At 44.7% G+C, this 23,709-nt stretch overlaps 1 protein-coding gene across 8 annotated transcripts in view; it reads left to right on the forward strand.

The window, feature by feature from the left end:
- The first annotated feature begins 5,495 nt into the window (after positions 1-5,495).
- DNM3 (dynamin 3) overlaps positions 5,496-23,709 on the forward strand; it is a 189,522-nt gene continuing 171,308 nt past the window's right edge. For all 8 annotated transcript variants that reach the window (XM_068952054.1, XM_068952052.1, XM_068952048.1 and 5 more), the window contains exons 1-2: positions 5,496-5,716; positions 20,500-20,573. In XM_068952054.1, the coding sequence (XP_068808155.1) occupies positions 5,571-5,716; positions 20,500-20,573 (220 nt within the window). In that variant the 5' untranslated portion in view covers positions 5,496-5,570. The remainder of the gene's footprint in view (positions 5,717-20,499; positions 20,574-23,709) is intronic.

Genomic DNA, 23,709 nt, shown 5'->3' on the forward strand with positions numbered 1-23,709 from the left:
CCCCAGCCACGTGCCTGCCCCTCTCCTGCCGCCCCGCAGAGCGGGACCCCTCACCCTCTGGGCTGCTTTGGGCTGTGCGAGGCCTTGCCGGGCTGCTTCCAGCCCTGTGGTGGAGCCCCTGGGAAAGCTGATGGGACCTGGGTGGTGAGAGACCGGAGGACCCGCTGGTGATCTCTTGGTCACCCGAGGTCGTTTCGGGGCAGCCTTCCCCCCCCACCCCCCCCTTGCACAACACCTTCTACCAAAACATCTGAGATGCTGGAAGGTCCAAGTGACCGGCGCTTCCAGGCGCGTGGGCTCAGGCAACGCTGCGCCTTGCTGCCGACCCCGCGTCCTCCCGCCGCCCTCCCGCCTGCTGCGCCTGTCCCGAGAGAGGACGCCTCTCCTGCAGCCGCTCCGCCGGCCTGGAGGCGGCAACGCCTCGCTGGAAGGGGCTCGGGGAGGCGTCCGAGCCCGCCGTCGGCTGGCGCCTCGCGGGGCCGCTGCCGGAGCCGCGTCTCTGGCTTCGCGGCCCTGGGCGCCCCTCGTGCCCGCAGCGAGCAGAGCCCGGCGTTTCGTCGCCCGCGGGGCTGACGCGCTGGCGGGGAGGAGGAGGGAAAGGTGCTGGGCAGTTGTATGACTGATGGCGCCTGCGGGGTGTTAGCTGCGGGGAAAACTCCCTTAATTTAGAAAGCGGAGCAGCGCGGGCGAACGCGGGAGCACGAAGCCGCTCTCCCTGTCGGGCTCGGGAGCGGACGGGTGCTGCGCCGCCCCGAGGAGGAGCCCGGGCCGCCCGGCGAGCGGGAGCGTTGCAGGGCTGCAGCCCCTCTCCTGGAAGGGTTTCCGATTCCCCGGCCCGGCGGGGACCCTGCAGATCACCCCCCCGCCCCAGACTGCCGCCGTGCCCTGTCTGGTGGCGGCGGGGACACCCGAGGCTGGTTTTGCTTGGGAGGCACGGTTGCAGCTGCGCTCGCAGCCAGTCCGACGCCGGGTCAGAAGTTACTGCCGTATCACAGTTTGAGTTTGACACGGGGATCGGTTTTGCGAACCGCCCTGTTCAGGTCCCCCGTCCGCTTCTCGTTATTCTCCTTCACGGAAAGGGCCGAGTTTGTGCCCCGCTTTCTCCTTCACCTGGCCTGCTTCTAAGCAGAGGGAGCAGATGCTTTTTTCTTTTGTGCTTTTGATCTTTCCCAGGCGCTTGGGAGCTCAGGTCCGGGGCTGGCCTGCTTGCTCCAGGTGAGCTAGGGCCGCTTTAGCGCCGCGGGAGAGCCGAGGCCGGAGCTCGAGCTGCCTCCGGTCTGGTTGCCCCCATGCACCTAGTTTCCAGACCTCCTCTGCGACAGGCACCTTCTGTTTAAGGCCGTTTATTATCCAGCCTGGCTCGGCAAGGGCAGCTTTCTCAGTTGGATTGCTGCATCTAATCTCTTTTTAACTTAATTCTTCGATTCTCGACGTAACTCTGCTGAGGGGGGTTTGCGTGCACGGCCTCCGTTTTATCTAAACCACTTCATTTCTTCCCCAGTAGCTCATACAAAGGGCGCGTTCATCCCTCCCTTGTCCAGTTCTGCGTTTCTAATTGCTGCGTAATGCCACATCCTGTTGGAAGAACAAAAGACATCTCTTAGAAACAAAGTACCGATGAAATCTCTGTTCGTTGCAGCTGTCCTTGCAGTTGCTGTCGGCCCTACAGTCTTGGTCTGGAAACACGTTTCAGCGGGAAAATTGGCAAATCAATGAGTGCTGCAAACACCTGAAATTCTCCTGAGCAGGTAAAACCCTCTAAGGCTGGATGCACGTTTGATGTGCAGTAATCTTCTCGGCTCGGGGCAGCCAAAACATGTAGATAAGGTGTACGTTTGGCAACTGTGTTTCTGTTGAGTGTTTTGGTAATGTGCTTATGTTTACGTCCTTTCCTTGCTTTTAAGCGCAGTCACACTGTGAAGGAGGGGATGCAAACAAGCGCTGCTGTCACTTAGCAACCTCGGATGGGCTTCCAAGGGCTGACTTTTTTTTCTCGCTGGATTTCCCAGCGCGAGAGGAGGGTGCCATGTCAGCCATGTCACAGCTCAGCCAGGAGACCGTAACCAGCCCCGTCGCTCTCCGAGCATCGCTTTCGCCTCCTGCCGCGGCGGAGGGCGCCCGCTGCAGCCGCTCTCGGTGGCACGTGCCCTGCTGCTGCCCTCTCGCTCCCCGGCACGGGTGGCCGCGGGCCGGGTCAGCGGCGCTGGAGGACGGTGAAGCTGCAAGGTTTGCAGCGGCAGAGGGTGGCCCTGCATGCCTTAACTTCGTCAGGGGTCACAGCACCATCTGTGCCCGGCCACAGGGACTTAGGTGCTGGGCAGGAGGGTGGAGGTGGATGGGGGCTGTACTTTCAGGTGGTGACAGCATGTTAAGCAGCTGGGAGAAATTTTGCAGTAATGAAAGCTACAGGTATGGGGCACCCAGACCTGATTTCCTCCAGCTGGAAAGACCTCTGTGAGGATGAGCCCAGCCCAGGCAGCTGGGGATGCTCCTGCTGTCTGGGCATGACGGTGCTGCAGCACAGAGAGGGCTGCAGCAGTCCGTCTCGAGCGGCGCAAGGGACAGGAAAGCGTTTTGCCCTTGACTCCTTCCCTTGGAGAAACGCTTGGCTTTGTCACTGAGGAAGAAGTCACGCTTAGAGGCTGCAGCTAGGGAGCACTGCTGCCTGGCGGCGTCCCGCGAGCCGGGATCGCTGCCGGGAAGCATCTCTGCATCTCCTCCTCCGCTGCGGCTGGACGCACCAGGCTACGGGGTCCGGCCTCCAGCTGGAGGCCACGGGGCAGGAGCGAGGCCGGCGCGCCGCGCTGGCCGGGTGCGGGGGCAGCGGTGGTGGTGGCGATGCTCCAAGCTGGGGAGGGGGGCTCGCGCTCGCTGCAGCAGCCTGGCGTCAGGCTCCGGGGGCCGTGGCGCTGCTGCTGCCACGCAAGCGTCCGCTCGGGCACCAGCGCGGCCCCCAGCGCCTCAATCCTGCCTGCGCCATCCCGAGCTCTGCGGGGCTGCCAGCTCCCAGGGAAAGGCAGGAAGCGCCAAACGGGGCAAACGGCGGAGCGCCTGTTCGTAACCGTGGCTCTGCAGCCTCTCTGGCTTCAACTCCGTCTTTTGCAGCTTCGAGGTGTCAGCCAGGAGCTCCCCCGCCCAGTGGGGACGGCGCGGCCGGGCGCTCCCCCTTGGCGTGGGGCTGTCGCCTCCGCTGCCCGCTGCTTTCTGCAGCTCAGCTGCTGCGGGAAGAGCTCTGCGAGGCTTCGGGTTGGCATCTGAGCCAAGGAGGAGGCGAGGAAGGTCCCTGGAGAGAAGGGAAAATCATGCGTGAAGGAGCTTGCCTGCTCGAAATCCTTCCTGGGGGGAGGAAGCGACCTTCTCCGCTCCCCACCAGGGCTGAGCGCGCTTTCCTTGCAGGCAGCACCGTGTGCTGCCTCTTTACCGGAGGCATCTGTAAGTCTCCTCTGTTACAGTTCTCATGATTGTGCAGGCAGTGAGTTACACTGAGTTTATAAAGCAGCCTGGGGACCTGACCTAAGCGCCCTCAAATTATTCTTACGCTTCCCGATTCGGAAGGGATGCCTGTGGAAAGTGATGGGGGTTCAAATGTCACAGCAGCACCCGGCTACTGGAGTATTTTTGCCACTTATTTTTCTGGAAGTCCAGGTGGGACAAATTTGCCACCCACAGGCTTGATGCAGGCTTGAGTGCTCACGGGCTAAGGGCTTCTCTCTGCGCCGAGCCTGTCATCTGGCAAAAGTAAATGATAAATCTGCCAGGGCACAACTCTGACTGCAAGGTAAAAATAGAGCGTGTTTGACAGGCGAGTGAAGCAGCTCTGCGCCCGCTGCGCCCTCAAAGATGGCAGCCTGATGCTCCCCAGGAAAATGGTTTTGGTGGGGCCATCTGACACAGGTTTGATTCATTTATTTATTTTTTATTTTTTTCAGGGTTATAAGTAATGAGAAGCTTGGCAAGGGTCCCTGCTAGTACTGTCCCTGTTGCCCCTGTATTTAGCTACCCTGAATCTCCTAGGAAATTCAGGAAGCCAGAATGGGCTCAGCACCGAAGTCTGGGGTCTTTTGAAAGAAACTGTTGGGTGAAATACGCCACGAAAAGCAGGGAGCTGAAAATACACAGCCCTCTGCTTTCTCTTCACTGATCTCTTAGAGCTGTTTGAAAAATGACTTCTTTCTAATAACATGTGCATGCCTAATAAAAATATTCCCATCTTTCCTAGGAGGTGGGAAAGTTATGCCCTGGCTGTTCTTGGCCTTGCTTTTGGGAGAGCAGCTTTTCTTAAGTGATGCAGCAGTTGGGTGAGTGTGGCCACTTAGCAGCCTTAGCTCAGCTTGGACAGAAAAAATGTTTGGTTTGGAAATTGCACAGGTTTGGAGGAATAACTTAATCTTTTACTAATAGTAGATATTTTCTTTAAAAAAAAAAAACCCAAGAACTTAAAAAAAAAATCGTGGAAGCAAAGATGTAGTTTAAAAACCTAACGGAGAGGACTGCTCCTGGGGTTATTAATTGCAAGGTGCGCATAGCATCGCTCCCAAGGGTTCCTGCCTTTTTTTTTTTTTTTTTTAAGCGTTCACGCTCGTCTCTGGTGTAGATGCGGCCCTACAGCCAGGCTGCCCTTTTACTGATCTTAATTGTTTCAGCGAGGGCAGTACGAAGGGCTCCTCTGCTCAGACAGTGTGACGAGGATTTTGCCAGAGTGCAACGCTGTGATCCCTCAATCCCAGCCTCAGTAGAAACCCATTAGTCGGAAAGCAGCCAAAAAGCTACTCTAACACCTCCTGGCACAGCCAGCTCAGTCAGGAGTGTGGAAGGGGGGAAATTGTGCTGCTAATTGGCATAATTATGTCAATAACCCCCAGGCTCCACGTAGCTAGAAATGATGACAACGTGGTGTGTCCCAGCGAGGCGGTGAGAGCCGGAGCGCCCCGCTAAGCGCGCCGCGGGGCTGCTGCGTTCGCCCCCGCCGCCGCCACCGGTCTGCGCGACGGGATCGCCTGATCCCCCCGACGGGATCGCCTGATCCCCCCGACGGCTGGCGGCCGCCGTTCGCCGTGACGCAGAGGGCAGCCTCTGCAGAGCCTCTGCTCTGGGTGTTTTTGTGCCGTGACTGCGGCCGGTAATCACGGACACGTCTCGTCTCCGCTCTTTGCCTCTCCTTTCTGCTTGCTCCCGCTATGCGTTTCTAATTAAACTGACGGCAGCTCTTTCCCTGGGTGCAAACGGTCTCCGGCGGGAAACGGCACGTCCCCTAAGCCGGTGAGTGATCCCCCCCGAGGCTCTGTCTGCTCGTCCCCGTGTCCCCACCGGTGGGGGGGGGGGGTGCCCTTGGCCGGTGTCCGCCCCCCCGGGGGCCGCGGCGCTGCCTCTGCTGCGCGCTGCCGCCCGGGCCCGGGCCCGCGCCGCGCGGGGGGGGGCGTGGCCGCGCCGGGTGGGGGGCGTGGCCGGGTGGAGGGGCGTGGCGGCGGCCGGCAGAGGCCCCGCCTCCGGGCTGCGGGTGCGGCGCATGCGCAGTGCGCCGGCCGTTACCTGTCAGCTGCGGCGGCGGGGACGGCGGCGGCGGCGGCGGGATGGAGGGGCTCATCCCGCTCGTCAACCGGCTGCAGGACGCCTTCGCGGCGCTGGGCCAGAACTGCCTGCTGGACCTGCCGCAGATTGCGGTGGTGGGCGGGCAGAGCGCGGGCAAGAGCTCGGTGCTGGAGAACTGCGTCTCCAGGTGAGGCGGAGGGCGGCGGGTATCGGGACGCCCCCGCCTCCCCCAACGGCTACCCCCCCTCCCCCCAACGGCTGCCGGCCGCCCTAACGGTCCCCTCAGCGCGCGCCCCCGGCGGCGCTGCCCCCCCCCTCCCCCCAACCGCCCTGAGCCCGGGCGGCGGCGGCGCGGGGGCTGGAGCTGCGCGGGGTGAGGGGGGTTCCCGGCTCCGCCCGGACCGGGGATGCTCGGTGACAGCCGCTCCCCGCGGCGGGGGGGTTGGGGGGGGCGGGCACGGCGCTGCGGCGTCCTTGGGGGAGGATGCTGATGGCCGTGCTGCGGGAAAGCCAGCGCAACTTTCCCGTGAGCCGCTTCCTGTGTATAGTGGGGCGGTTAATCTGGGAAAAGCTGTTTTTAAAAAAAAACCAAAAAACAAAAAACAAACCGAACCTAACCGTGGCGGGGGTTCTGGGTTTTGTTGGTTAAGGCTTAATGGTTGCTTAATGTTGTTAATGCTTACGATTCATGTATTCCGTTTTATGCACGCACGGGCATAGCATCTTTCTTTACAATTGCCCTAAAAGGAGAGAGAAAGCCTGAAGATTCAGCTGGTCCAGTCAATGGATTGACTGTAGATCTCTTGACTGTAGATCTCTGAAGATCTCTTGAGATAAACATGAACTTAAGTGTCGCTTCATGAAGTTCTGCCGTATTTGCTATGAATTGTTGTTTGCAGGCTCTTAGAGACTGTGTTTTCAGAGCATAGCCACAATCGTTGGTCTGTATATGGGGTCAGAAGTACTATTCTGTCAGTGATTTGTGAACTTCCACGTGCCGGCGTCTTCATTAAAAATAAGATAAAGTGCTTTATCTCTAAAAATAAGATTAAGCGCATACGTCAAAGTGCAATACCTCTTGATACACAGTATAAAAAATATTCATATAGTTGTTGTTTCTATATCTCCGTTTCAGATTTTACTCTCACTGTGTTAAATTTCAGTTCTTCCTCTTCCCTCTGTGTGAAGGCTATAGCTAATTACTGATGTTGACAATATTGTGAGTCTCTGGAGTTTAGAAAGCACGAATGAAGTCCTCAGAAATCACTATTGGCCATCACGTTGTTAGACTTTTCTTTAAACAAGTCTTTACAATGTATTTTTGTCACCTTTGAGATCTTGATCTATCTGTCCGCAAAGCTCTGCAAAACCTATGTGCTGGGGAAAGGCAATCTTCACGCCTCTGGTGAAATAGATATGCGGTCTCTGCCTCGGAGACTTGTCTGGGGCAGCACCCGTCTGGGACCGGGTCTGAGGGTGGAAGGCTGTGGACGGATGTCTTTGTCTGGATGCAGCTGTGCTGCTGGAAGGGGTTAGTGCTCCCAGATGCTTGTTGCTCCGCTGCTAGAGGGTTCTGCTCCATCTGATCCGCAGGTGGAGCTGTTGCTTTGAGTGCGGCCCCCTCTCGTCTCCCCCGAGGTGAGCCAGGCTAGAGCAAAAGGTATAAATGGGAAGTCTACACTAGCTAACCCGACTCGTTTGGACAAAAGTGGGCTAGGGCCTGCTGCACAAGGGAGACAGACTTCTAGCAAGAATTATGAAGGAATGCTAGGGGCAATTATTTTTTTCACTTACATGGTTATTTACTCTGCACCTCACAGATACTACAAGAGAGTCCCTTCCCTGAAGATTTACACGCTAGTGTGAGGTACTACAGTGTTTTTGTGATGCAGGAGCTGGAATATGGATACGTGATTGTTCCGTGGAGTAACTTGTTGAGATACAATATCAATGGTACTTTCCTATTTGCCAGTTTGGAGCCTCTTACAAATAAGAGATTAAAATGCATTACTTTAAATCCATTTCCATGAAATTCAAGCAAATATATTTTACTCATGGCTTTACTCCAGGCAAAGTGAGTATGTGTGGTCAGCAGATGAGTGGTTACTTGCTAAGCTGTGAGAAGTTGATTGTGAACCAGATGAGCAAATATCCATGAGATGGGGAGGGCATTTTGGTCGTCAGATCAGCAGGCAAAGCAGTCTGCAGCTCTTCTTCCTATGCTGTAAGACGTTCCTGTTTTTACAGGTATTCAGGTGACACCTTTGATAATGAAGTTGCTTTCTGAAAACAAGAAGTTTATTACGTACATGTCCTTCTTAATATGGCCAATACAGGTAGCATGTCTCATTGTAGGGACAGGTTGCACCTTCCTTCCCCCCCGCCCCTTTATTTTTATTAATGGCATGTTGCATGACATAGTAAATACAGCTTTGAAATCTACAAAACTCCAGCTTTGAAATCTACAAAACTCCAGCTTTGAAATCTACAAAACTCCAGCTTTGAAATCTATCAAAATGAAATAATATCAACATTGCTCTGGAGTTTGCAGGTTAATGCTCTTTTTTTTTTTTTTCTGTTACCGTATGAATCATTGTCGTTAGCAGATTTTGAACTCTCAGCCTTCAGAGTGACAGTTAAAATCTCATTTTCCTCAGGAACAGCAGTTTTTGGTAACAGGAGGGCATACTATTCTTCATGAGGCGTCTCTATAAACATGCTCTTGTTTGGATACCTGGATATTTGTTAGTGGAGTTCTAATGAGATTAGAGTTAATACGAACAAGAATTTACTGGGATCGAATTTTTATCTGTTGCCTGTAGCTACTAGACCACTTTGCCCCTATTTTAGTCTCGTATAGGGTCTCTGCTTGTGCAAAGATTACTTTTTACCACTTGGACAGAGGACACATTTTCTAGCTTGCAAGTAGCACCAGAGCTGAAGTTTCTTTCTGTGGCGTAACTGCCAGGGAAAAATGTTGGGCTAAACTGCAACACCCAGGATCTAGTTTATGCATTGTGCTGATCTTTCAGCACATGCATGAGGGATGTGGCTGTGGCATAGCTCTGTGAGCTGGCAGATGGTTCTGGGAGTTGGATCCAAGTTCTGTTATTTCTGAAGCTGTTGAGTGACATGCATCCATTGCTGTCCCCAAGGCAGCACTGTTATCCAGTCTCGTTTAGGCGCTCTCAACACCTTTTGTTACTGACAGCAATCAGCAGATAAGTTGGGATTAGTTTGCCTGTTTGGTATAAGTTCGTGCTGTTGTTGCACAAGGATGAATTTTGTATGTTTGCCTGCTTCAGGAATTGTGTGACAACCAGAACTACTTATGTCATTGTAGGTCAGCTTGGAACAAGGCTGGAGTGGAGCAGTGTTAAATCTCCCAATTTAGCTATTATCATTTGAATTAGCATTCACTAAGGTATTTGGAGAGCTTACTCTTTGTTTACTGCTTCTCTGTATAAGGAGACTTTGCTGCTTTTGGTAGTCTAGGACTATGTTTGAAGGATTTCCTCTCTTAGACTTCTGGACGTTATATTTAGAACAAAACAGAGACTCTGGAGAACAACTGAGGAAAAACAGCTATTTACATTTAGGCATTAGGCCTTCACGTGTCCCTGACTGGAGCTCATGGCACTCATTTGAGGAAATGCTATTGTCTGAAGAGAGAGTGTTTTTAAGAGCAAATGTTCTTCTATCCGCTCTGCTTTGTAACAGAAGTAAATATGTCCATGAAATACTGAGGCAGTGTTTAAAGGAAAGGATCTGATCTAGTCATGAAGAAAATCAGTAGAAGAGACATTCAAAAGCATAAAGGGGAATACCAATAGAAATGCCAAATACCAGTAGCAAGGTCATGGGAAATGGGCACTTCGCCTAGTCCTATTTCTTTGCCATAGATGAGAACAGGATCATGATCCTATATATCGTTTATGCTTTTTAAACATCTTTCCTTTTGTTAGTAACAGGCTAACTTAAAAGAAAACTAATGGCAAGAAACAATCCTTGGAAGGTATTGTATTTGGAGAGAAAGCATTTTCTGTTACTTCATACAGCAAAATGGGCTTTTAAGACAGCTTGCCATCTGTGACTTCAGTTATCTTGTCAGGGCCTCTTTCTCCAGGTTTGAATCAGAGCCTTATTTTATTCTAGCAAATAGTGAAAAATTAATAATCAGATTTTAAAGCTAAAAGCTCTTTACTTCCTCTTCTGCTTAATGTAATATAAACTACGTGTGGCCAAATAATTGTTTTATAGGAGATGTGAACTCTCAATTGCAAGCCTGTCACTCATAATCAAACAAGCACTTTCATTTTAAGAGCCTGAGGTCTGGTTTTGTAATACAGCTGTACAGCTTTATGATCTGAGATGCTTTTGATAATCTTATGGCCTATCCTATTGGAGAACTGTTTCTTATGAAATATGTACTAATTTTTATTTTCAAACTACAACAACTTCTCATGTGCCCAGCTCATTCTTCCTTGAGATGGCAGTTGTGGGGGGGAAAAAAGACTGAATTGAGTCATTGGGGGGAAAGGAAAGGAGTCTCAATCTAACTGTTGAAGCAGAGCATTTCTCCAAAGAGGGGACATATATTTAGATTGTGAGCTTCCTGGGGGACATATAGTTAAAATCGATACAGGTATTTTATAGTTCTGGCTATTGGTCATTGACAGAAAAAACTTTTTACAGAAAATTTTCATTTTATGTTAAACAGATATGAAAATGCTAAGCAATAAAAGATTCAAACTGAAATCTGATGCCCTTTCCCCCCCCCCCAATCTTAAGGATCTTATGGAAATGAGAGTTGGCCACTCCCTTTCCTGACTAATTAAGCCATTGTGCAGCTGTATGTAGTGTATTAATCAAATTATCAAAATATTCTGGTACACTGAGAACAAGAAGGGTTTCTGGGTAATCTATTAAATAGAAACAGTAGAAAATGAAACAATGTCTCGTTTACATTTCTTCCCCAAATACTTCTTTACGTTTAGTGGATGTAAAACGAATTTAGACTTTTGGGTGTGATACAGATGGCCTAGTTTTGTCCTTAGATATAGCTGTGTATTTTAAGTTTGTTTTTATATTGAGTCTTGAGAATTATATGCAAAGTAAAGCAAATATATAATTCAAAACAGGCATGCAAACAACAATACTTTTTTTTTTTTTTAAACACTTAAGCTAAAAGATTTTTCTCTAGAATTTTTCTGAGGAGTCTTTTGTCTTATATCTGGTATTTAAATTTTACTGGTTGGAACATTTCTTCTTTAAGAAAAGCTAGGCTCAATAATGAGCCATAGTATAGTAAGCCCTGCCCTACATTTTGGCTTTTGAGTTTAGCGTGTCAAGCAGTTTAGAGATGCTAAGTCAAAATGTAATACTTGAGGCTTCTATGTACCTATGAAAATAGATATGGTCTTAATCTAATCATATACAGTATGGCAAAGTTATGGTAGTCCTGTGATTTAGTGCATAAAAGCTTGATAGTTGAAGTCTGAGACCTAGCCTTCCCCCCCCCCCCCCAAAAAAAAAAAAAAACTTCCGAGAAATCGGTGCTACTAATTCAGTGGCTGTTGATAATGGAAATTCAATCTGTCAAGGTACTGAAGGCGAATGCATGCTTCTGATGGTTTTTAAAGGTATCTGGCTACGTTTGTCTAAGCTTTCCTGGTTCTTAATAAGGGACACTTAAGAAAATTCAACGTTTGAATGGATTGTCTGACTCTCTAGGGTCTTGTGTAACTTGTATAAATCCTGGTCTTCGTTTCCCTTAGGGAGGAGCCCTAACTTTTCACAGTGTGGGGGTCAACAGATAAAAAGTGCGTTTCTTGTGTTGCTTTCTTTTGATAGGCATTGTTTCTGCTAAAGTTTCAGGCTTATGTTAGTTGTCTTTGTAAATGAAAGAGAGAACAAGGCTTTCCAGTTTAGATAAAAATATTTTCACAATATGATTGCTTGGAAATTCACCTGTAAACCCAGGGAGTGATGCTGGTGCGGTTTGCAGCAGAGTAGCAGAAATAAGGATGCAGGCTGTTCTCTTCTCTGCTGCTGAACTACTATATGAACTTGAACTAGTTTTGACACATCATCTATATCCACATGTACATGCTTCAAGTCTTAACTGTCTTAACTGTTTATAGGATTTAGACTTTATTCCTTTATTTTTAATTTCCTTCTATTTTTAAAGGAAGAGGTTAACATATAATCTTTAAATTGGTGTGGATTAACTGTGATTGTAGTCTAAAATTTACTGTTTTATTTATCTACTTTATTTTCTGCTTTGTGTGACAGCTGCCTTAAATACCATGTGACAGCAAAACTGAGTATTGCCTTCTGCATTGCACAGCTGAGATGCAGCAGCGTTTCTTCTTTCGAAACACAGATCCTTGTTAATATTTACTTTGTACCTCTAACAGCTTAGTCACTAAGAGAGATCACGTTTATGGTTTGGTATCCATTAATGAATACACTTCATCGCTGAACAAATCAGTGATATTCTTTGAAATATTCATTGGCTTCTCGAATAAGGTCTGCTTAGACAGTAAGCCCTGAGCGGCAGAAGCTATTCTTGCCTTTTCTGTTTTTTAAATAGCGCGTTACAAAATGAGGCCTACTAGTAAATACAAGCCGGTGAACTCCCTGTTTTTTGTGCTGGTGCGTAAGGGGTTACTAGAAATGCTTTTGATGCTGCGCTGTGTGTCTGCAGCGTAAAGCCTGTAGTGTAAATGTGCTGAGAACAGGAAATGAGCATTATTTAACTGTAACCTTGCATCTTTTTCTTCAGCAAGTTGCACTGAGATGAACAAGGCAGTATTATTGAACTAAAGAGAAGCAAAATCCCATTTAACTGCATGCTGGGCTTTGATGTATTGCCAAGTACTGTTGTCTGTGATGGCCTCTGGGATGCAAAGGAGACTGTAGCTGTAGATAAGAGAGGTTTTCGACCAAAGCATCTATCAATAACGTCAGTTTCTATGATTTGAATTGAAAGCACGACTTCTTCATACAACACTTAACGTAGCATTTCTGCATGCTATTTCTCTTGCAAAATCACTAAGATTTCATTCTTCAGATATGCAGGAGTTTTAATGTTTCCTGTAATACATCTAGATTTCCATCCTCACAGATGATATCATCAAAGCTAGATTAATCTTAAACGCTCAATGCTTCATTCGTTTCCTATGTGTAGCACAGATTTCTACAACTGTACGCACATATTCAGTAGCGCTTAGGTCTACAGGACACTTTAAAATGATAAAACTTAATATCTGTATACAAACTCCTCGCCTGCAAACGATAGGCAGGATTCTCTGTAGCAAGCACAGAACAACTGCAAGATATCTTTAAGCTCTGCTGCATGAAAGTAAATGAAATGGGCTATGTTCAAGATCTATTCAGCAGCCAAACTGGTAACTGCTGAAGCAGGTTTTTAACATAATCTGTCAGCAGCAATGTTATGTCCTTGTATGCTCACCTGTGAATTTGTTCCTGTGCTACATAAACATCCATAGAAGGTCCCCAATCTCCAGCAGGTCTAGGGCGTGGCCTGGGAACCTTAGGAGTCTGGGCTCAGACCTCCAGCACTTTGACTTTGCTAGTGCTTTCGGGATGCAGTCTCAGCAGCATAAAACGCTGGCTTGGTCAGACTTTTAGTATAAGATTTTCTTATAGTAATAACTTATCGTTTGGGGTGAGAGGAAGGGTAGAAGGGATGGTTGATACTAAATTTCAGGAATTAGCAGACATTGCCTTGTCATATAGACATCCATCTGCACATAGCACTGCCTGAAAAGCAGGAATAGGCAGGTTTTTAAAAAAAAAAAAAAAAAAAAGGGATAAAATGGCTAGATAACAGAAGTCATTTACGTGATTGGGATTGTTTGTTTTGGAAACTCACCACCACCACCCTCTTTCTTTCATTGTCTTTCTGTCTTTAAATTTAGACTGCCTTCATAATGAGTTCCTATTGCGCATACTTTGTGGAGGGAGTAGAAAAACTGGATCCATTTGCATTCTAGCTTTGCAAAATGACCTAAAATGGCTTGTCTTATACAAAAAAAAAAAAAAAGGTAACCCTGAAGTTTGACACCTTGTCTACCACACACACAAAAAGAGTGTTTTTGTGATGTTTCTGAGGAAGCAAAGTTTTGGGAGTGGACTGGGGTGTGGCATGGCTGATTGTACACTATACCATTGGTTTAAAAAAGTCTGTATTGATGGATCTAAGTTCCAGGAAGGTGTAATTTGGGGCAAAAGGCAGGAGCTGATTTTGCCTAGATTTCTGGTGACTGAAATCTGAAAACCGTTTGAGCACAGAAATCTGTAATATCTAAAACTATGTCGTGATAGAATATCCAGAGGTTAATTACATTCTAAATGCAAGTCACTGTATAATAGTTTGCTTCGTGTAACTGATATGTCCACAGCGTGGGGACGTGTTGTATTATGTTTTCTGTTTAATTCTTGCCATCGGGAAGATGTTCTGTTTATATCTGATTGTATTGCAAAGGAAAACTTCTTACTCAGATCTTTTCTTAAAAAAAAATTGTAGTAGTGCTTGGCAGCTGTAAGTGATCAAAAACAATAACTTCTATTTGGAGCGCTGAGTATGACTTAGTGAATAACGTATTTTTATTTTTCATTTCTTGTGTTGAGATACAAAATCTTACTGCATTTGTGTCCATCTTGAGAATGGATGTGCTTTTATGCCTTCATAGCTTATGCAAATTAGTCCATTCCTAAGAGCAAACATATCTTATTAAGGAGAATACAGCAGTTCTGAAAAGTCTGCTTTACTCTCTTCAACAAGAAAATTCTAAGAATTGTTGGGGTTTTGTTTGTGTTTTATTTATTTATTTGTTTGTTTGTTTGTTGTTGTGGTTTGTTTTCTTCCCCTGCTTGGAATTGTTGGAGAGCACCGTTGGGCAGGAAGTAACAGAAGCTTTTGTAAAATCTTAAAAGAGAGAGAGGAAAAGGACATTTTCACAAATGGAATTAGAATGATGCAGCAAAGTTTTGGACGCCTGCCAGCGAGGACAGATGCATCGTGCACACAGTGACTTGCCTACGAGCCTGCACATTGGCAGCTTCCTGGTCTGTTAATACAGCAAACCTACAGCCCAAGCATAAGCAGTGCAAACAGAGCACTGTTCATCTTAGCACTTCATGTTTTTGCCTGGCAAGTTCTCATAGCTGTGTGTGTTGGCAAATTTTCAGCCCTATAAACAATATTGAGACTTTAAAACTTTCTATCATGGAGAAGATTTTTTTAAAACTAGGGAGTGCATTTTCTTTCTTTGCTTTGGTGAACAGGCTTGTCTTTTCTGTGCGTAAATGGGATGTAAGGTACTTCCAATGCTGCCAAAATATGATATTAGCATTACGGTACCAATAAATGGTGTGTGCCTTCTTAGGCTTCTGTTCAGACGTCCCCTACTCTGAAGAAACTTTTGGCTTTTGTCATCTTTAATGGAAGACTTCACTGCTACTAGAGTAACTTTTGACACTGATTTCCTGATAGCCCTGTAATGTCCCCTTTAATGGGGGAGATGCAATAATTTCTGGTAGCTTGTTGAGCAAGCATGTAGCTGCTAGGTTCTTCCTAGATCCGGGCGAAGTATAATGACAGTGGTTCTTAAGCCTGCTCTTTGGAACATCTCTAGTGTTCTGCATGGAAAGGGAATCTCAGACTTTAATTTCTTACCTTAATAGGGGCTAAGCATTGTCTTTGAACATAGCTGTTATGGAGGTGTCCAGCTAGCATGATTGAAATCCCTCTGCATCTCCTTTCCATTTCTTTGCTGACATTTTAAAAATGTCTTATTTATTACCTCTAGAGGCAGTATTTACCATATTCCCATGGATTTTTATTTTATTTATCTATTTATTTTTATTTAGTACTATTGCCTTCTGGATTTGTATGCTTGGTTTTGGCTCCATAAAGAAGTGGGAGAAAGGAGACCCAAAGAGACCTTTAAACTGCTAGGATGTAGTGCTGTGTAACAGTTTCAAGATTTTGTTCCTCAGAAGAAACGGATGTTCATTCAACTTGTGTGTGACCACCTGAAAGTGATGGATGGGCTAATTAGGGCATAATACCTGCTGTGACTGTTCAGTTCCAGTAGATCAACCGTGATGATGAAGGGCACTGCTGGGGCTGTTGGCCCCTTCTAACCATAACCGTTCTGTGATTCTGTGAAGATGGCTTCTCAAAGACAACAAAGAAGCCTTGGAGCTGGGAGACCAATTTTTTCTACCTGCCTTGGAAGAAGGAGATAGTTAGTAGTCCTAGGATACCTGGATACCCAATTTCTCACCCCGGGGTCATGCACAAACTGCATAGGCTGCAGTAGGTAGTTATTACTCCTGGGAACTGGATTGCATCTTGATTCAGAACTTTAATTAAAGTCATCTCTCAGTCGAAAGAAGGTTGACTGACCTTGAAAGAATGGTTACTGCCAACGGAGAACAAATTTCATAGGAGATCTTGAACTGAGCACTAAAGCATGATGATAAGGAGGCCAATATCTGCTGTATGGTTTACTGGAAAAACTACTGTTAAGCTTTAAGAACTAAAATATCCAAGGTCACTAATGCTCCACAGCTTCTTAACACATTTAGCTTGCCTAGTAGATCTAATTAAGATAGGTATCGTTAGTCTTCAATAAAGAGGATTAGTTATTTTGCACATCTTCCTATAAGCCCAGTTAGGTTCGGTTGAGACTTCACAATCATTGAACAAAAGCTGTGAGAGATTCTCTTGACTGACAGACACTTTGCCAAAACAAAAGGCACTTACTCTCCTGTAACTAATGAAAGGAGGTGAGGGATCAAGTGATAACTGGCAGTAAGAATTGGTCTGTGTGCTTTGAGTTAATGAGGAAGAGCATGTATAGCCAAATATCAGTGTGATAAAGTTTACTGTTTTATAGTAATGCTGAATAAAAATGGCACGTGGTTGGGAACATTTAAAATCACAAAACAGATATACTGCTGTGGAGCGAGCTTTTGGGACTTCTTGAAAATGTAAGCGTCTCAGGGTTATCTTTTTGTTGTCATTTGGAGGGCAGGAGAATTGTGCTTCCAAAGCCAGTAAGGAAGGATAAACACAGCGCTGTCGGTGCTAGTGATGAAAAGTCTGAGGAAGTTCTTGGGTAACTCAGTGCTAAGAATTTAATTCCTAAGAAAGCCTCTACTTAAAGGCAAAGTATGCTGCCCATCACTTGGGCATATCTTGCAAAGTCCAAAAGCGTGTGAAGGATCAACTGCTAGATCCTCTGTGGTGCTGGTGAGCACAGGAGCAAGAGGAGATAGAATGAACATATCTGTGCCAAATTAACTCCTCAGAAGTAAATTTTAGGTTTAAGAATTATTTTTTTAGTTCTAAATTAAATAATTTTGGTTTGTGATTTTTAAGATGTGATATTGAGAAAAGGTGTTAGCAGTTATTAATGTCTCTCTACCATAGGCCTACGCTGGACAACATTGAGCCGTGTTTTTTTCCTGTTTTTGTTCTTTTATAGGGCTTTGCATTATGATTAAATATGATCCATGCAAAAAAAAGAAAAAAAAGCCATTTGCAGTACTTCCATACAGTATATATTTACCAGAGAAATGGGAGATACTTGGGAGATAAGTCTGTGTTGGTGTTCACTGTGAAACAGTAAGTTCTTTTGCACAAGATGTTGCCCTTCAGCAGGCAGTACAAACCCGGTGCTCCTAGTGTGCCAGGCTGGAATTGCATAGAACAATGAGTAGTGTGTTGGAAAAAAGCCTAGGAAAACTGTTGACTCTTGGCATTATTACTTCCTATTGCAATTAAAGCTGCATTGTAGTACTTGGCAAACCTTGGGGATAAAGACCTGCGTGTAGTGCTACCATAGCAATATTGTTTATATGAACAGCCCACTGAATATGGCTTTTCTACACTGGAAGGAGGGTTAGGGACTTGGAGAGACCTTTGGGTTGAGTGGAAAAATTTTCTTAAGTGAAGCTGTTTGGCAAGATGAGATAGGTTTCGGTGGGTGATTTGTGCTCCTCACTAAGATAGCTATGACTCTTACCTGGAGCCATGATTCCGCAGTTTGTGAAAAACGTAGAGGCTTTTCCTTTGGAGGGACTTTTTTTTTTTTTTTTGTCAGTTCATTGCTAACACAATTTTACGTTGTTCCTAGCACTTATTAATTAATGCATTGAATGTGTCAACGTTGACATTTCCCTCAATTATTTGGTTTCCTGGAGTGCCCTGTATGTTTTATATAAATTTATTATCTTGATGTTAGTATAAGTTCACCATTTATTTTACAGAAGCCTTTATAATAGTGATCGTATAATTGATCAAAGTGTGACAACATTCCACAATGCTATACTGGCCAGGTAAGATAGATTTAAGTGATTTTGAAACAATGATAACATTTTAAGTACTGATAAACTGTCATTCTTCACCTCCTATGTACAAACTGGGGACTATACTGTATTTTGCCCGACCACTGCAGTGGTTGTTGAGTTTGCAGAAAACAGAGAGATTTAGATGAAGTGAAATGAAGATGGCAAACCACACCTCATCTTGGATACTAATGATACTTTACATTATGATCTCTGAAGCATCACCACCACCAAGCCTTGATCTGCACTGCTATGTTGTTTATACAGTACAGCATAGAAGAGCTCTCTAATTTAACAGAATGTGTACTGAGCCATGTGGGAATCACTCCTCTGTCATGTCAGGCAGGTATCACTGTGGGACAATGGAGAAGATAAATTCAACATGATAAAACTGCTCGTATGAGCTTATACCAGAGGAAACAGGGTTTTTTTTTTTTAGTCTTCTTTTAATATCATCCTTTGCATGAGGAGGACTTCTGTTGCTGAGCTTAAACACTACTGAGTGATAACTTTTGCAACTTCAAAAAGCACTTTTTCCATGTTCATTTTGCAGCTATTGGAGCTCCTTGAGACTGCAAGGGATTTTGTGCTTTAATAGGCATTTTCCCCCAAATGATCTGTACAGTAGTATTTAGTTGTCTTGGAAATAATGTTGTTTTAGGAGTATCAGAAGACCTCTTCCCTTAATCTTTTTTGCGGTAAGTGCAATCTTAACTTTGTCCAAGAAGTGCAGTGGATTCCCAGTAGCATGTGCTTGTGATGGTGTGGTGGGAGCAACTTATTCATTCAGAGGAAACTGAATTACTTTTTCCAGTGAAGTCCAAGGACAGAGTCCTTTGGTCTCACATGCTAGTCACTTAGAGAATTTTACAGCTGGGTTGTGCATAAGGCTATTTACCCATTCGTGCTGTGTATTCTCAGGTATGCTTGCTGTGTCCTGCTTTTCAAAACATTGTGATGAAGACGTTACATCTTTCAAGGATTACTATGCCTGTGATGTTGGAGACTTCTGTATAGCTTTGGGATTTTGATGGAGGCAGCGATGTTCCGAAGGACGTTGCTGTATCACAAATGCTCTCCTCTGCAGGCACCAAAACTTTTCTACTTTGATTCCTTTTATGGAAAGAGATTCACTGGTGTTGCAGTTCTGAGCTGATCTTGAGCTGAGGCTGCTTACACCTAGAAATCTTTTGACTTGCACAAATCATATCTTGAAGCTTGACGAAGTATTTATGGGGGCTTTTTGGGTTGTTTTTGGGTTGCTTTTTGCAGATGTACCCTTATAGGATTGTTTTAAGCCTTGTAGATTTAAGAGCTACCTTGAAGGGACTGCTAAAGCCAGGTATTGTAAGATCATCCTCAAGAAATGTGAAGGTACAGGTAAGGTGTAGTTTCACAAGTGGCTTGCGCAGATCCATCTAAGCAGTACTGTCAAAAGGGCTGACAGGGAGGTATCTTTCTTCCTTATCCTCTCCTCCCTCTCCCCACCCCTCCCAAACACACTCTGCACATTCCTGTCTCGTCCTTTGTACTGGCACTAGCACTTGGGGCTACCTGGGCACCTAGATCAGCTCTCTGATCTGACTGAAACTTCATGTCCTGACCATTTGTTGGATTACGTTTCACCTGAAACAGGGGGGTGATTCAGCATTGCTCCTAAGGCAGGCAAAAGGAGGTGACTTAAATGAGCTTAAGTTGACTGTGAAACTGTACATTTGCATTTGAATTTTCTTCTTCTGAAGATGCTTATTTGAAGGGAGTGCTCTTCAAAGCCCCTCATTGCTCCTCATCTCAAGATTTTTAAGAGGTTAATTGGTATGATGACAGCAGAAGACCCTGGAAAAAAGGTCTTTGTTCATTATTTTGCTTTGGGTTTCTGATCATCAGTTTTACAAGTAGTAACTGATGCAAAGTTCTTGGATTTTGGTTGCATAGGGACTCTCCCTGTTTTCGGAGGCATAGAAAGGACCGTGGAGATACGTAGTTGCTGTCTCTGCCTTATTGCTTGTTTTCTGGTCCGAGAGCTTCTGTGATTCGCCTTTCACCCAAGAACTCCTGGGTGGAAGTATTGCTAGGAAAGTGATTTGGGGTTTTGATCTGGCAGAAGTTACGTGCGTGACAGAGTAGGTGCAGAGGGGTGGCAGTTTGGTTTGGCCAGAGCTTGGGTGCACTGTGTGAAAGTGTATATGTTCACATGTCCCTACTTGCTGTGCATCTTTAGATAAAGCACAGGATGTGGACATATTTATTTAGGGAGCGCCATAAATATGGAGATGGCTTAGGGACCCTTACTATACATGGTGAGTTTTGAGGTGTTATATATGACAGTCATGGAGAAAGGGAATTGGTAATGCCCCGAGCCAGTAATTTAGTTTTACTATGCATTTGTCTGCTGACCTATTGCTACACAAATCAAAATTAATAATACTATTTTATAGTAGTATTTGTTGCAAATCCATCCTGCCCGCTTTCTGATTTCATTGCACCTGGAGATGTAGTGGAGCTTCCAAATTAGTCTGCTATTTTATATAACTGGTCAGTGTTTTCTTGGTTGTAATTGTTTTCTTTCTTTATGTTTTTTAGGGATTTTCTTCCACGGGGATCCGGAATTGTAACAAGACGACCATTAGTCTTGCAACTTGTCACTGCCAAAACAGGTAACCTGTCTTTCTTTGTAGTTCAATACCTGGACAAAGTCCTGATTTACTGGAGTAGGAGGGGGAAAAAAATTCTAGGAAAACTTGAGCAGTGTGAAGAAAGGTGCAACTAAACTTTCTGGAACAAAGGCCCAGTGCTTCAAAACTGTATGCGTAAGAGCAATTAAACTCTTAGTCCTATCTGGGAAAATATTACAGTCTAAATCCTAGAGCACAGACTAAATTTAATTCAAGGTCAGACTTGAAGTGGAGGAGAAACATTGTTATGTACAAGCTATTTTACACATGATTTTTGATTTATTCTTTTCTTGATAAGCATTACAGTTGTATTAGTTAACACACCAAAACTGCTTAATTTTTACTTTCAACTCTTTGCTCCAGTGCACACAGGCTTGGCTTCGTGCAGCTTGCTTTCGTGACTTGTCGTCTTTGGTTGGGCTCATAGCACTAAGTAGAGCAGAAGTAGACTTGGGGAGAATGAAGCTTCTGAGAATTATCTGGTCTGGTCAAAAATAAAAAAAATTCAGCAAGTGTGTACTACTGAGATACTTGAGGTATTGAGACCTTTGTCAGAATTCACTGCTTCGTAATCTTACAAGTGGCACTTATCTGCGGTTGTGTAGCGCAATTCCTCGGCGTGTTTAAAAGCAGATATTGTTTTCCAACATTCTCTTTCTTCTTTTTTTTTTTTTTTTAAATCATTTCTTAACTAATGTGAGCAACAAAATCACTAGCGTACCATTGACTTCTGCTTAAGATAGTTTAAAAAAAAATATGTCCAAAACAACATTTATAGAGGAAAAAAGTTCTATTTACTCTATGAAGCAGTTGAAAATTATGGAGGAAACAAAATTGAGTCTGCTTATGGAACTTTTTAGTCTGCCCCTTTGTGCAAGCATTAATACATTTTTGTGTACATTCTTTTCTTGAAAGATCTTGTTGTTGTTCAGCAGGAAGATAAGCTTCAATATTTGTGTCTTCTGCGTTCAGAGATGTGTAATCTCCGTAGCGTACCAAATCATTCTTTTTTTTCTGAATCAGGACTTGTGAAGAACATTCGTAGTGTTACAGGTGGAGAGAAGGAAAAAATTGTGGAATATAATAGGTCTGTGTGTCCAGCTTAGGAACCTTGGGATTTTAGAGTGTATAATATGCTTGTAGTGCCTTATTATGTATACTAAAAGATCAAGTTTCTTGTAGTTGGAGATGTAAACGCTTGCCATTTCTGCACATCTGGCTTTAGATCTCTGACAGAGCATGCAGAAATGCATGGATAAGTCCTAGCTATGAAGAATCTTCATCTAATTTTCCCAGCAACATGTAAGAGCAGAAGAAAGAAAAGAACCAAGTTCTGTGCTGGCATTCTTAATGCAATGACTAAACTGCAAGGACATATGAATTAGTAAGTAAACTTATACTCTTAACGTCAGGTGATTAAATACTTCACCCTAGACATCCGTCCTAAACTTACTTTTGGCTGATCTATATTACCTTATTTTTAAAATCATCGTTGTCCCTTGGTTAAATACCTTCTCTCTTTCTCTTATTTTATCCATTACTATATTCACATTATATCACAAGCTTTTAGGTAGGTCTTCTAGGCTTTCATACGGAGTGCCTTCTCTGTTGAAAAGTACTTTTTCCTTGTAACTTGAAAAGACAACAAAAAACCACCCAGAATTCTAGGGAGGTGAGCCTCCAGCTAATTTCTTCTTATTTATTGGATGTCATGACATTTTTTGCCTTTGGGAAATGCTCTATAATGCTTGTTTGTGATTAGATGCCAATGCCTTAGAAAACACAGGCTTTGATTATTTTGTTACTTTCTTTAATCTTTGTTTCTTTTTCTTTCTTTCTTTTTTTTTTTTTTTTGGTGATGAAGTTCCTTTATCTCTCGAGCCACCTTTATCTTTTAAACTAATTAAAAAGAAAAAAAAAAAAGAGCAACTGTTTAGAGAAGCACAATGTTCTTTTACAGGAAGCAGATGCTGGACTGATTTTTATCAAGTTCGTAATTATCTAAAATGTTAGAAAATGTAATTAGAGGAGTGTGTCAGGTTTCTGGAACTATACCAAGGTTAATAGATCTCTATTCCTAGGATCTTGCTTGACTCTTTCAAAAGGAGCTATTTTTAATCTTGCAGTGTTCACAGGGGAGGAAGGGGATGCTTTCTATATACTGTAACATATAGGCATACGGAGTTGATTGGTTGTTTGCAAGATTGTTTTAGCAACTTTTTGTAACAGTTGAGTTGAGGATCTTTTTGGAATGTGAATTTGAGGGAGGTTAAAGCTTCAGTTAACTGTGAGTCATGGCACTGAGGGCTAAAGGTTGACAGCTGAGGCATTTGTACACGGCCAGGTAAGAGGAAAATTATCAGGGGCTCTCTAACATCTGGAAGGATCTGACACGTGGGGAAGAGCTAGGCTCTTTCTGTGCTTGAAAATGAGACTATGCAAGTAGTAACATGAAACAATTCAGTGCTAAGAAATGTATCTCCTATGGAACGTGGAATATTTTAATGACTTGTGTACCTCCTCTTTTTAAAGAATTCTGTGCAATTAGTACAAAGCCATTTTGTAGTGACCTTTTGACCTAATTTAATCCCTGTGACAGGTTTTTATGGGAACACAGCTCCTACAACAGCTTTACATCTTTTGCGCTTTCACATCCATGCAAATACTGAACTTTGCTGAAATGTCAAAGGCAAAGGTTTTAATTAAATATTGCAACTGACAGTCTTCCATAATTGTGATTATTTTCCTTTCGGTTTGATAATGTCAGGAATAGCTGGTAGCACAGAGTAAGTCAAGGCCTGGATGTTAAAAATGAATTCACAATCCTTTGAAGAACTCTAACTTGTGTCCTGACTATCCTATTTTGAGAGCTGCCCAGCTGAATTTCAAATGAAATTGTAAATGTGGCCTATATTCAATAAACTACTGTACCGTCTAGAGGAGGACAAAAATTCTATCTTGTAAATATTTTGAGGCTCCAAGATGGCTCTCTTCTGATGATGAGATGCCTAGTACTCCTTACTTGTCCCAAAGTATTTCAATGGTAGTCCTGTAGGTAGGGTCACAGTTTTTCATGCTTGGTCTTCAGCTCTTGTTTTCGACTCAGTTGCTTCTCTTC

This window comes from Struthio camelus, chromosome 8, assembly GCF_040807025.1.
Source record: "Struthio camelus isolate bStrCam1 chromosome 8, bStrCam1.hap1, whole genome shotgun sequence".
NCBI lineage: Eukaryota > Metazoa > Chordata > Aves > Struthioniformes > Struthionidae > Struthio > Struthio camelus.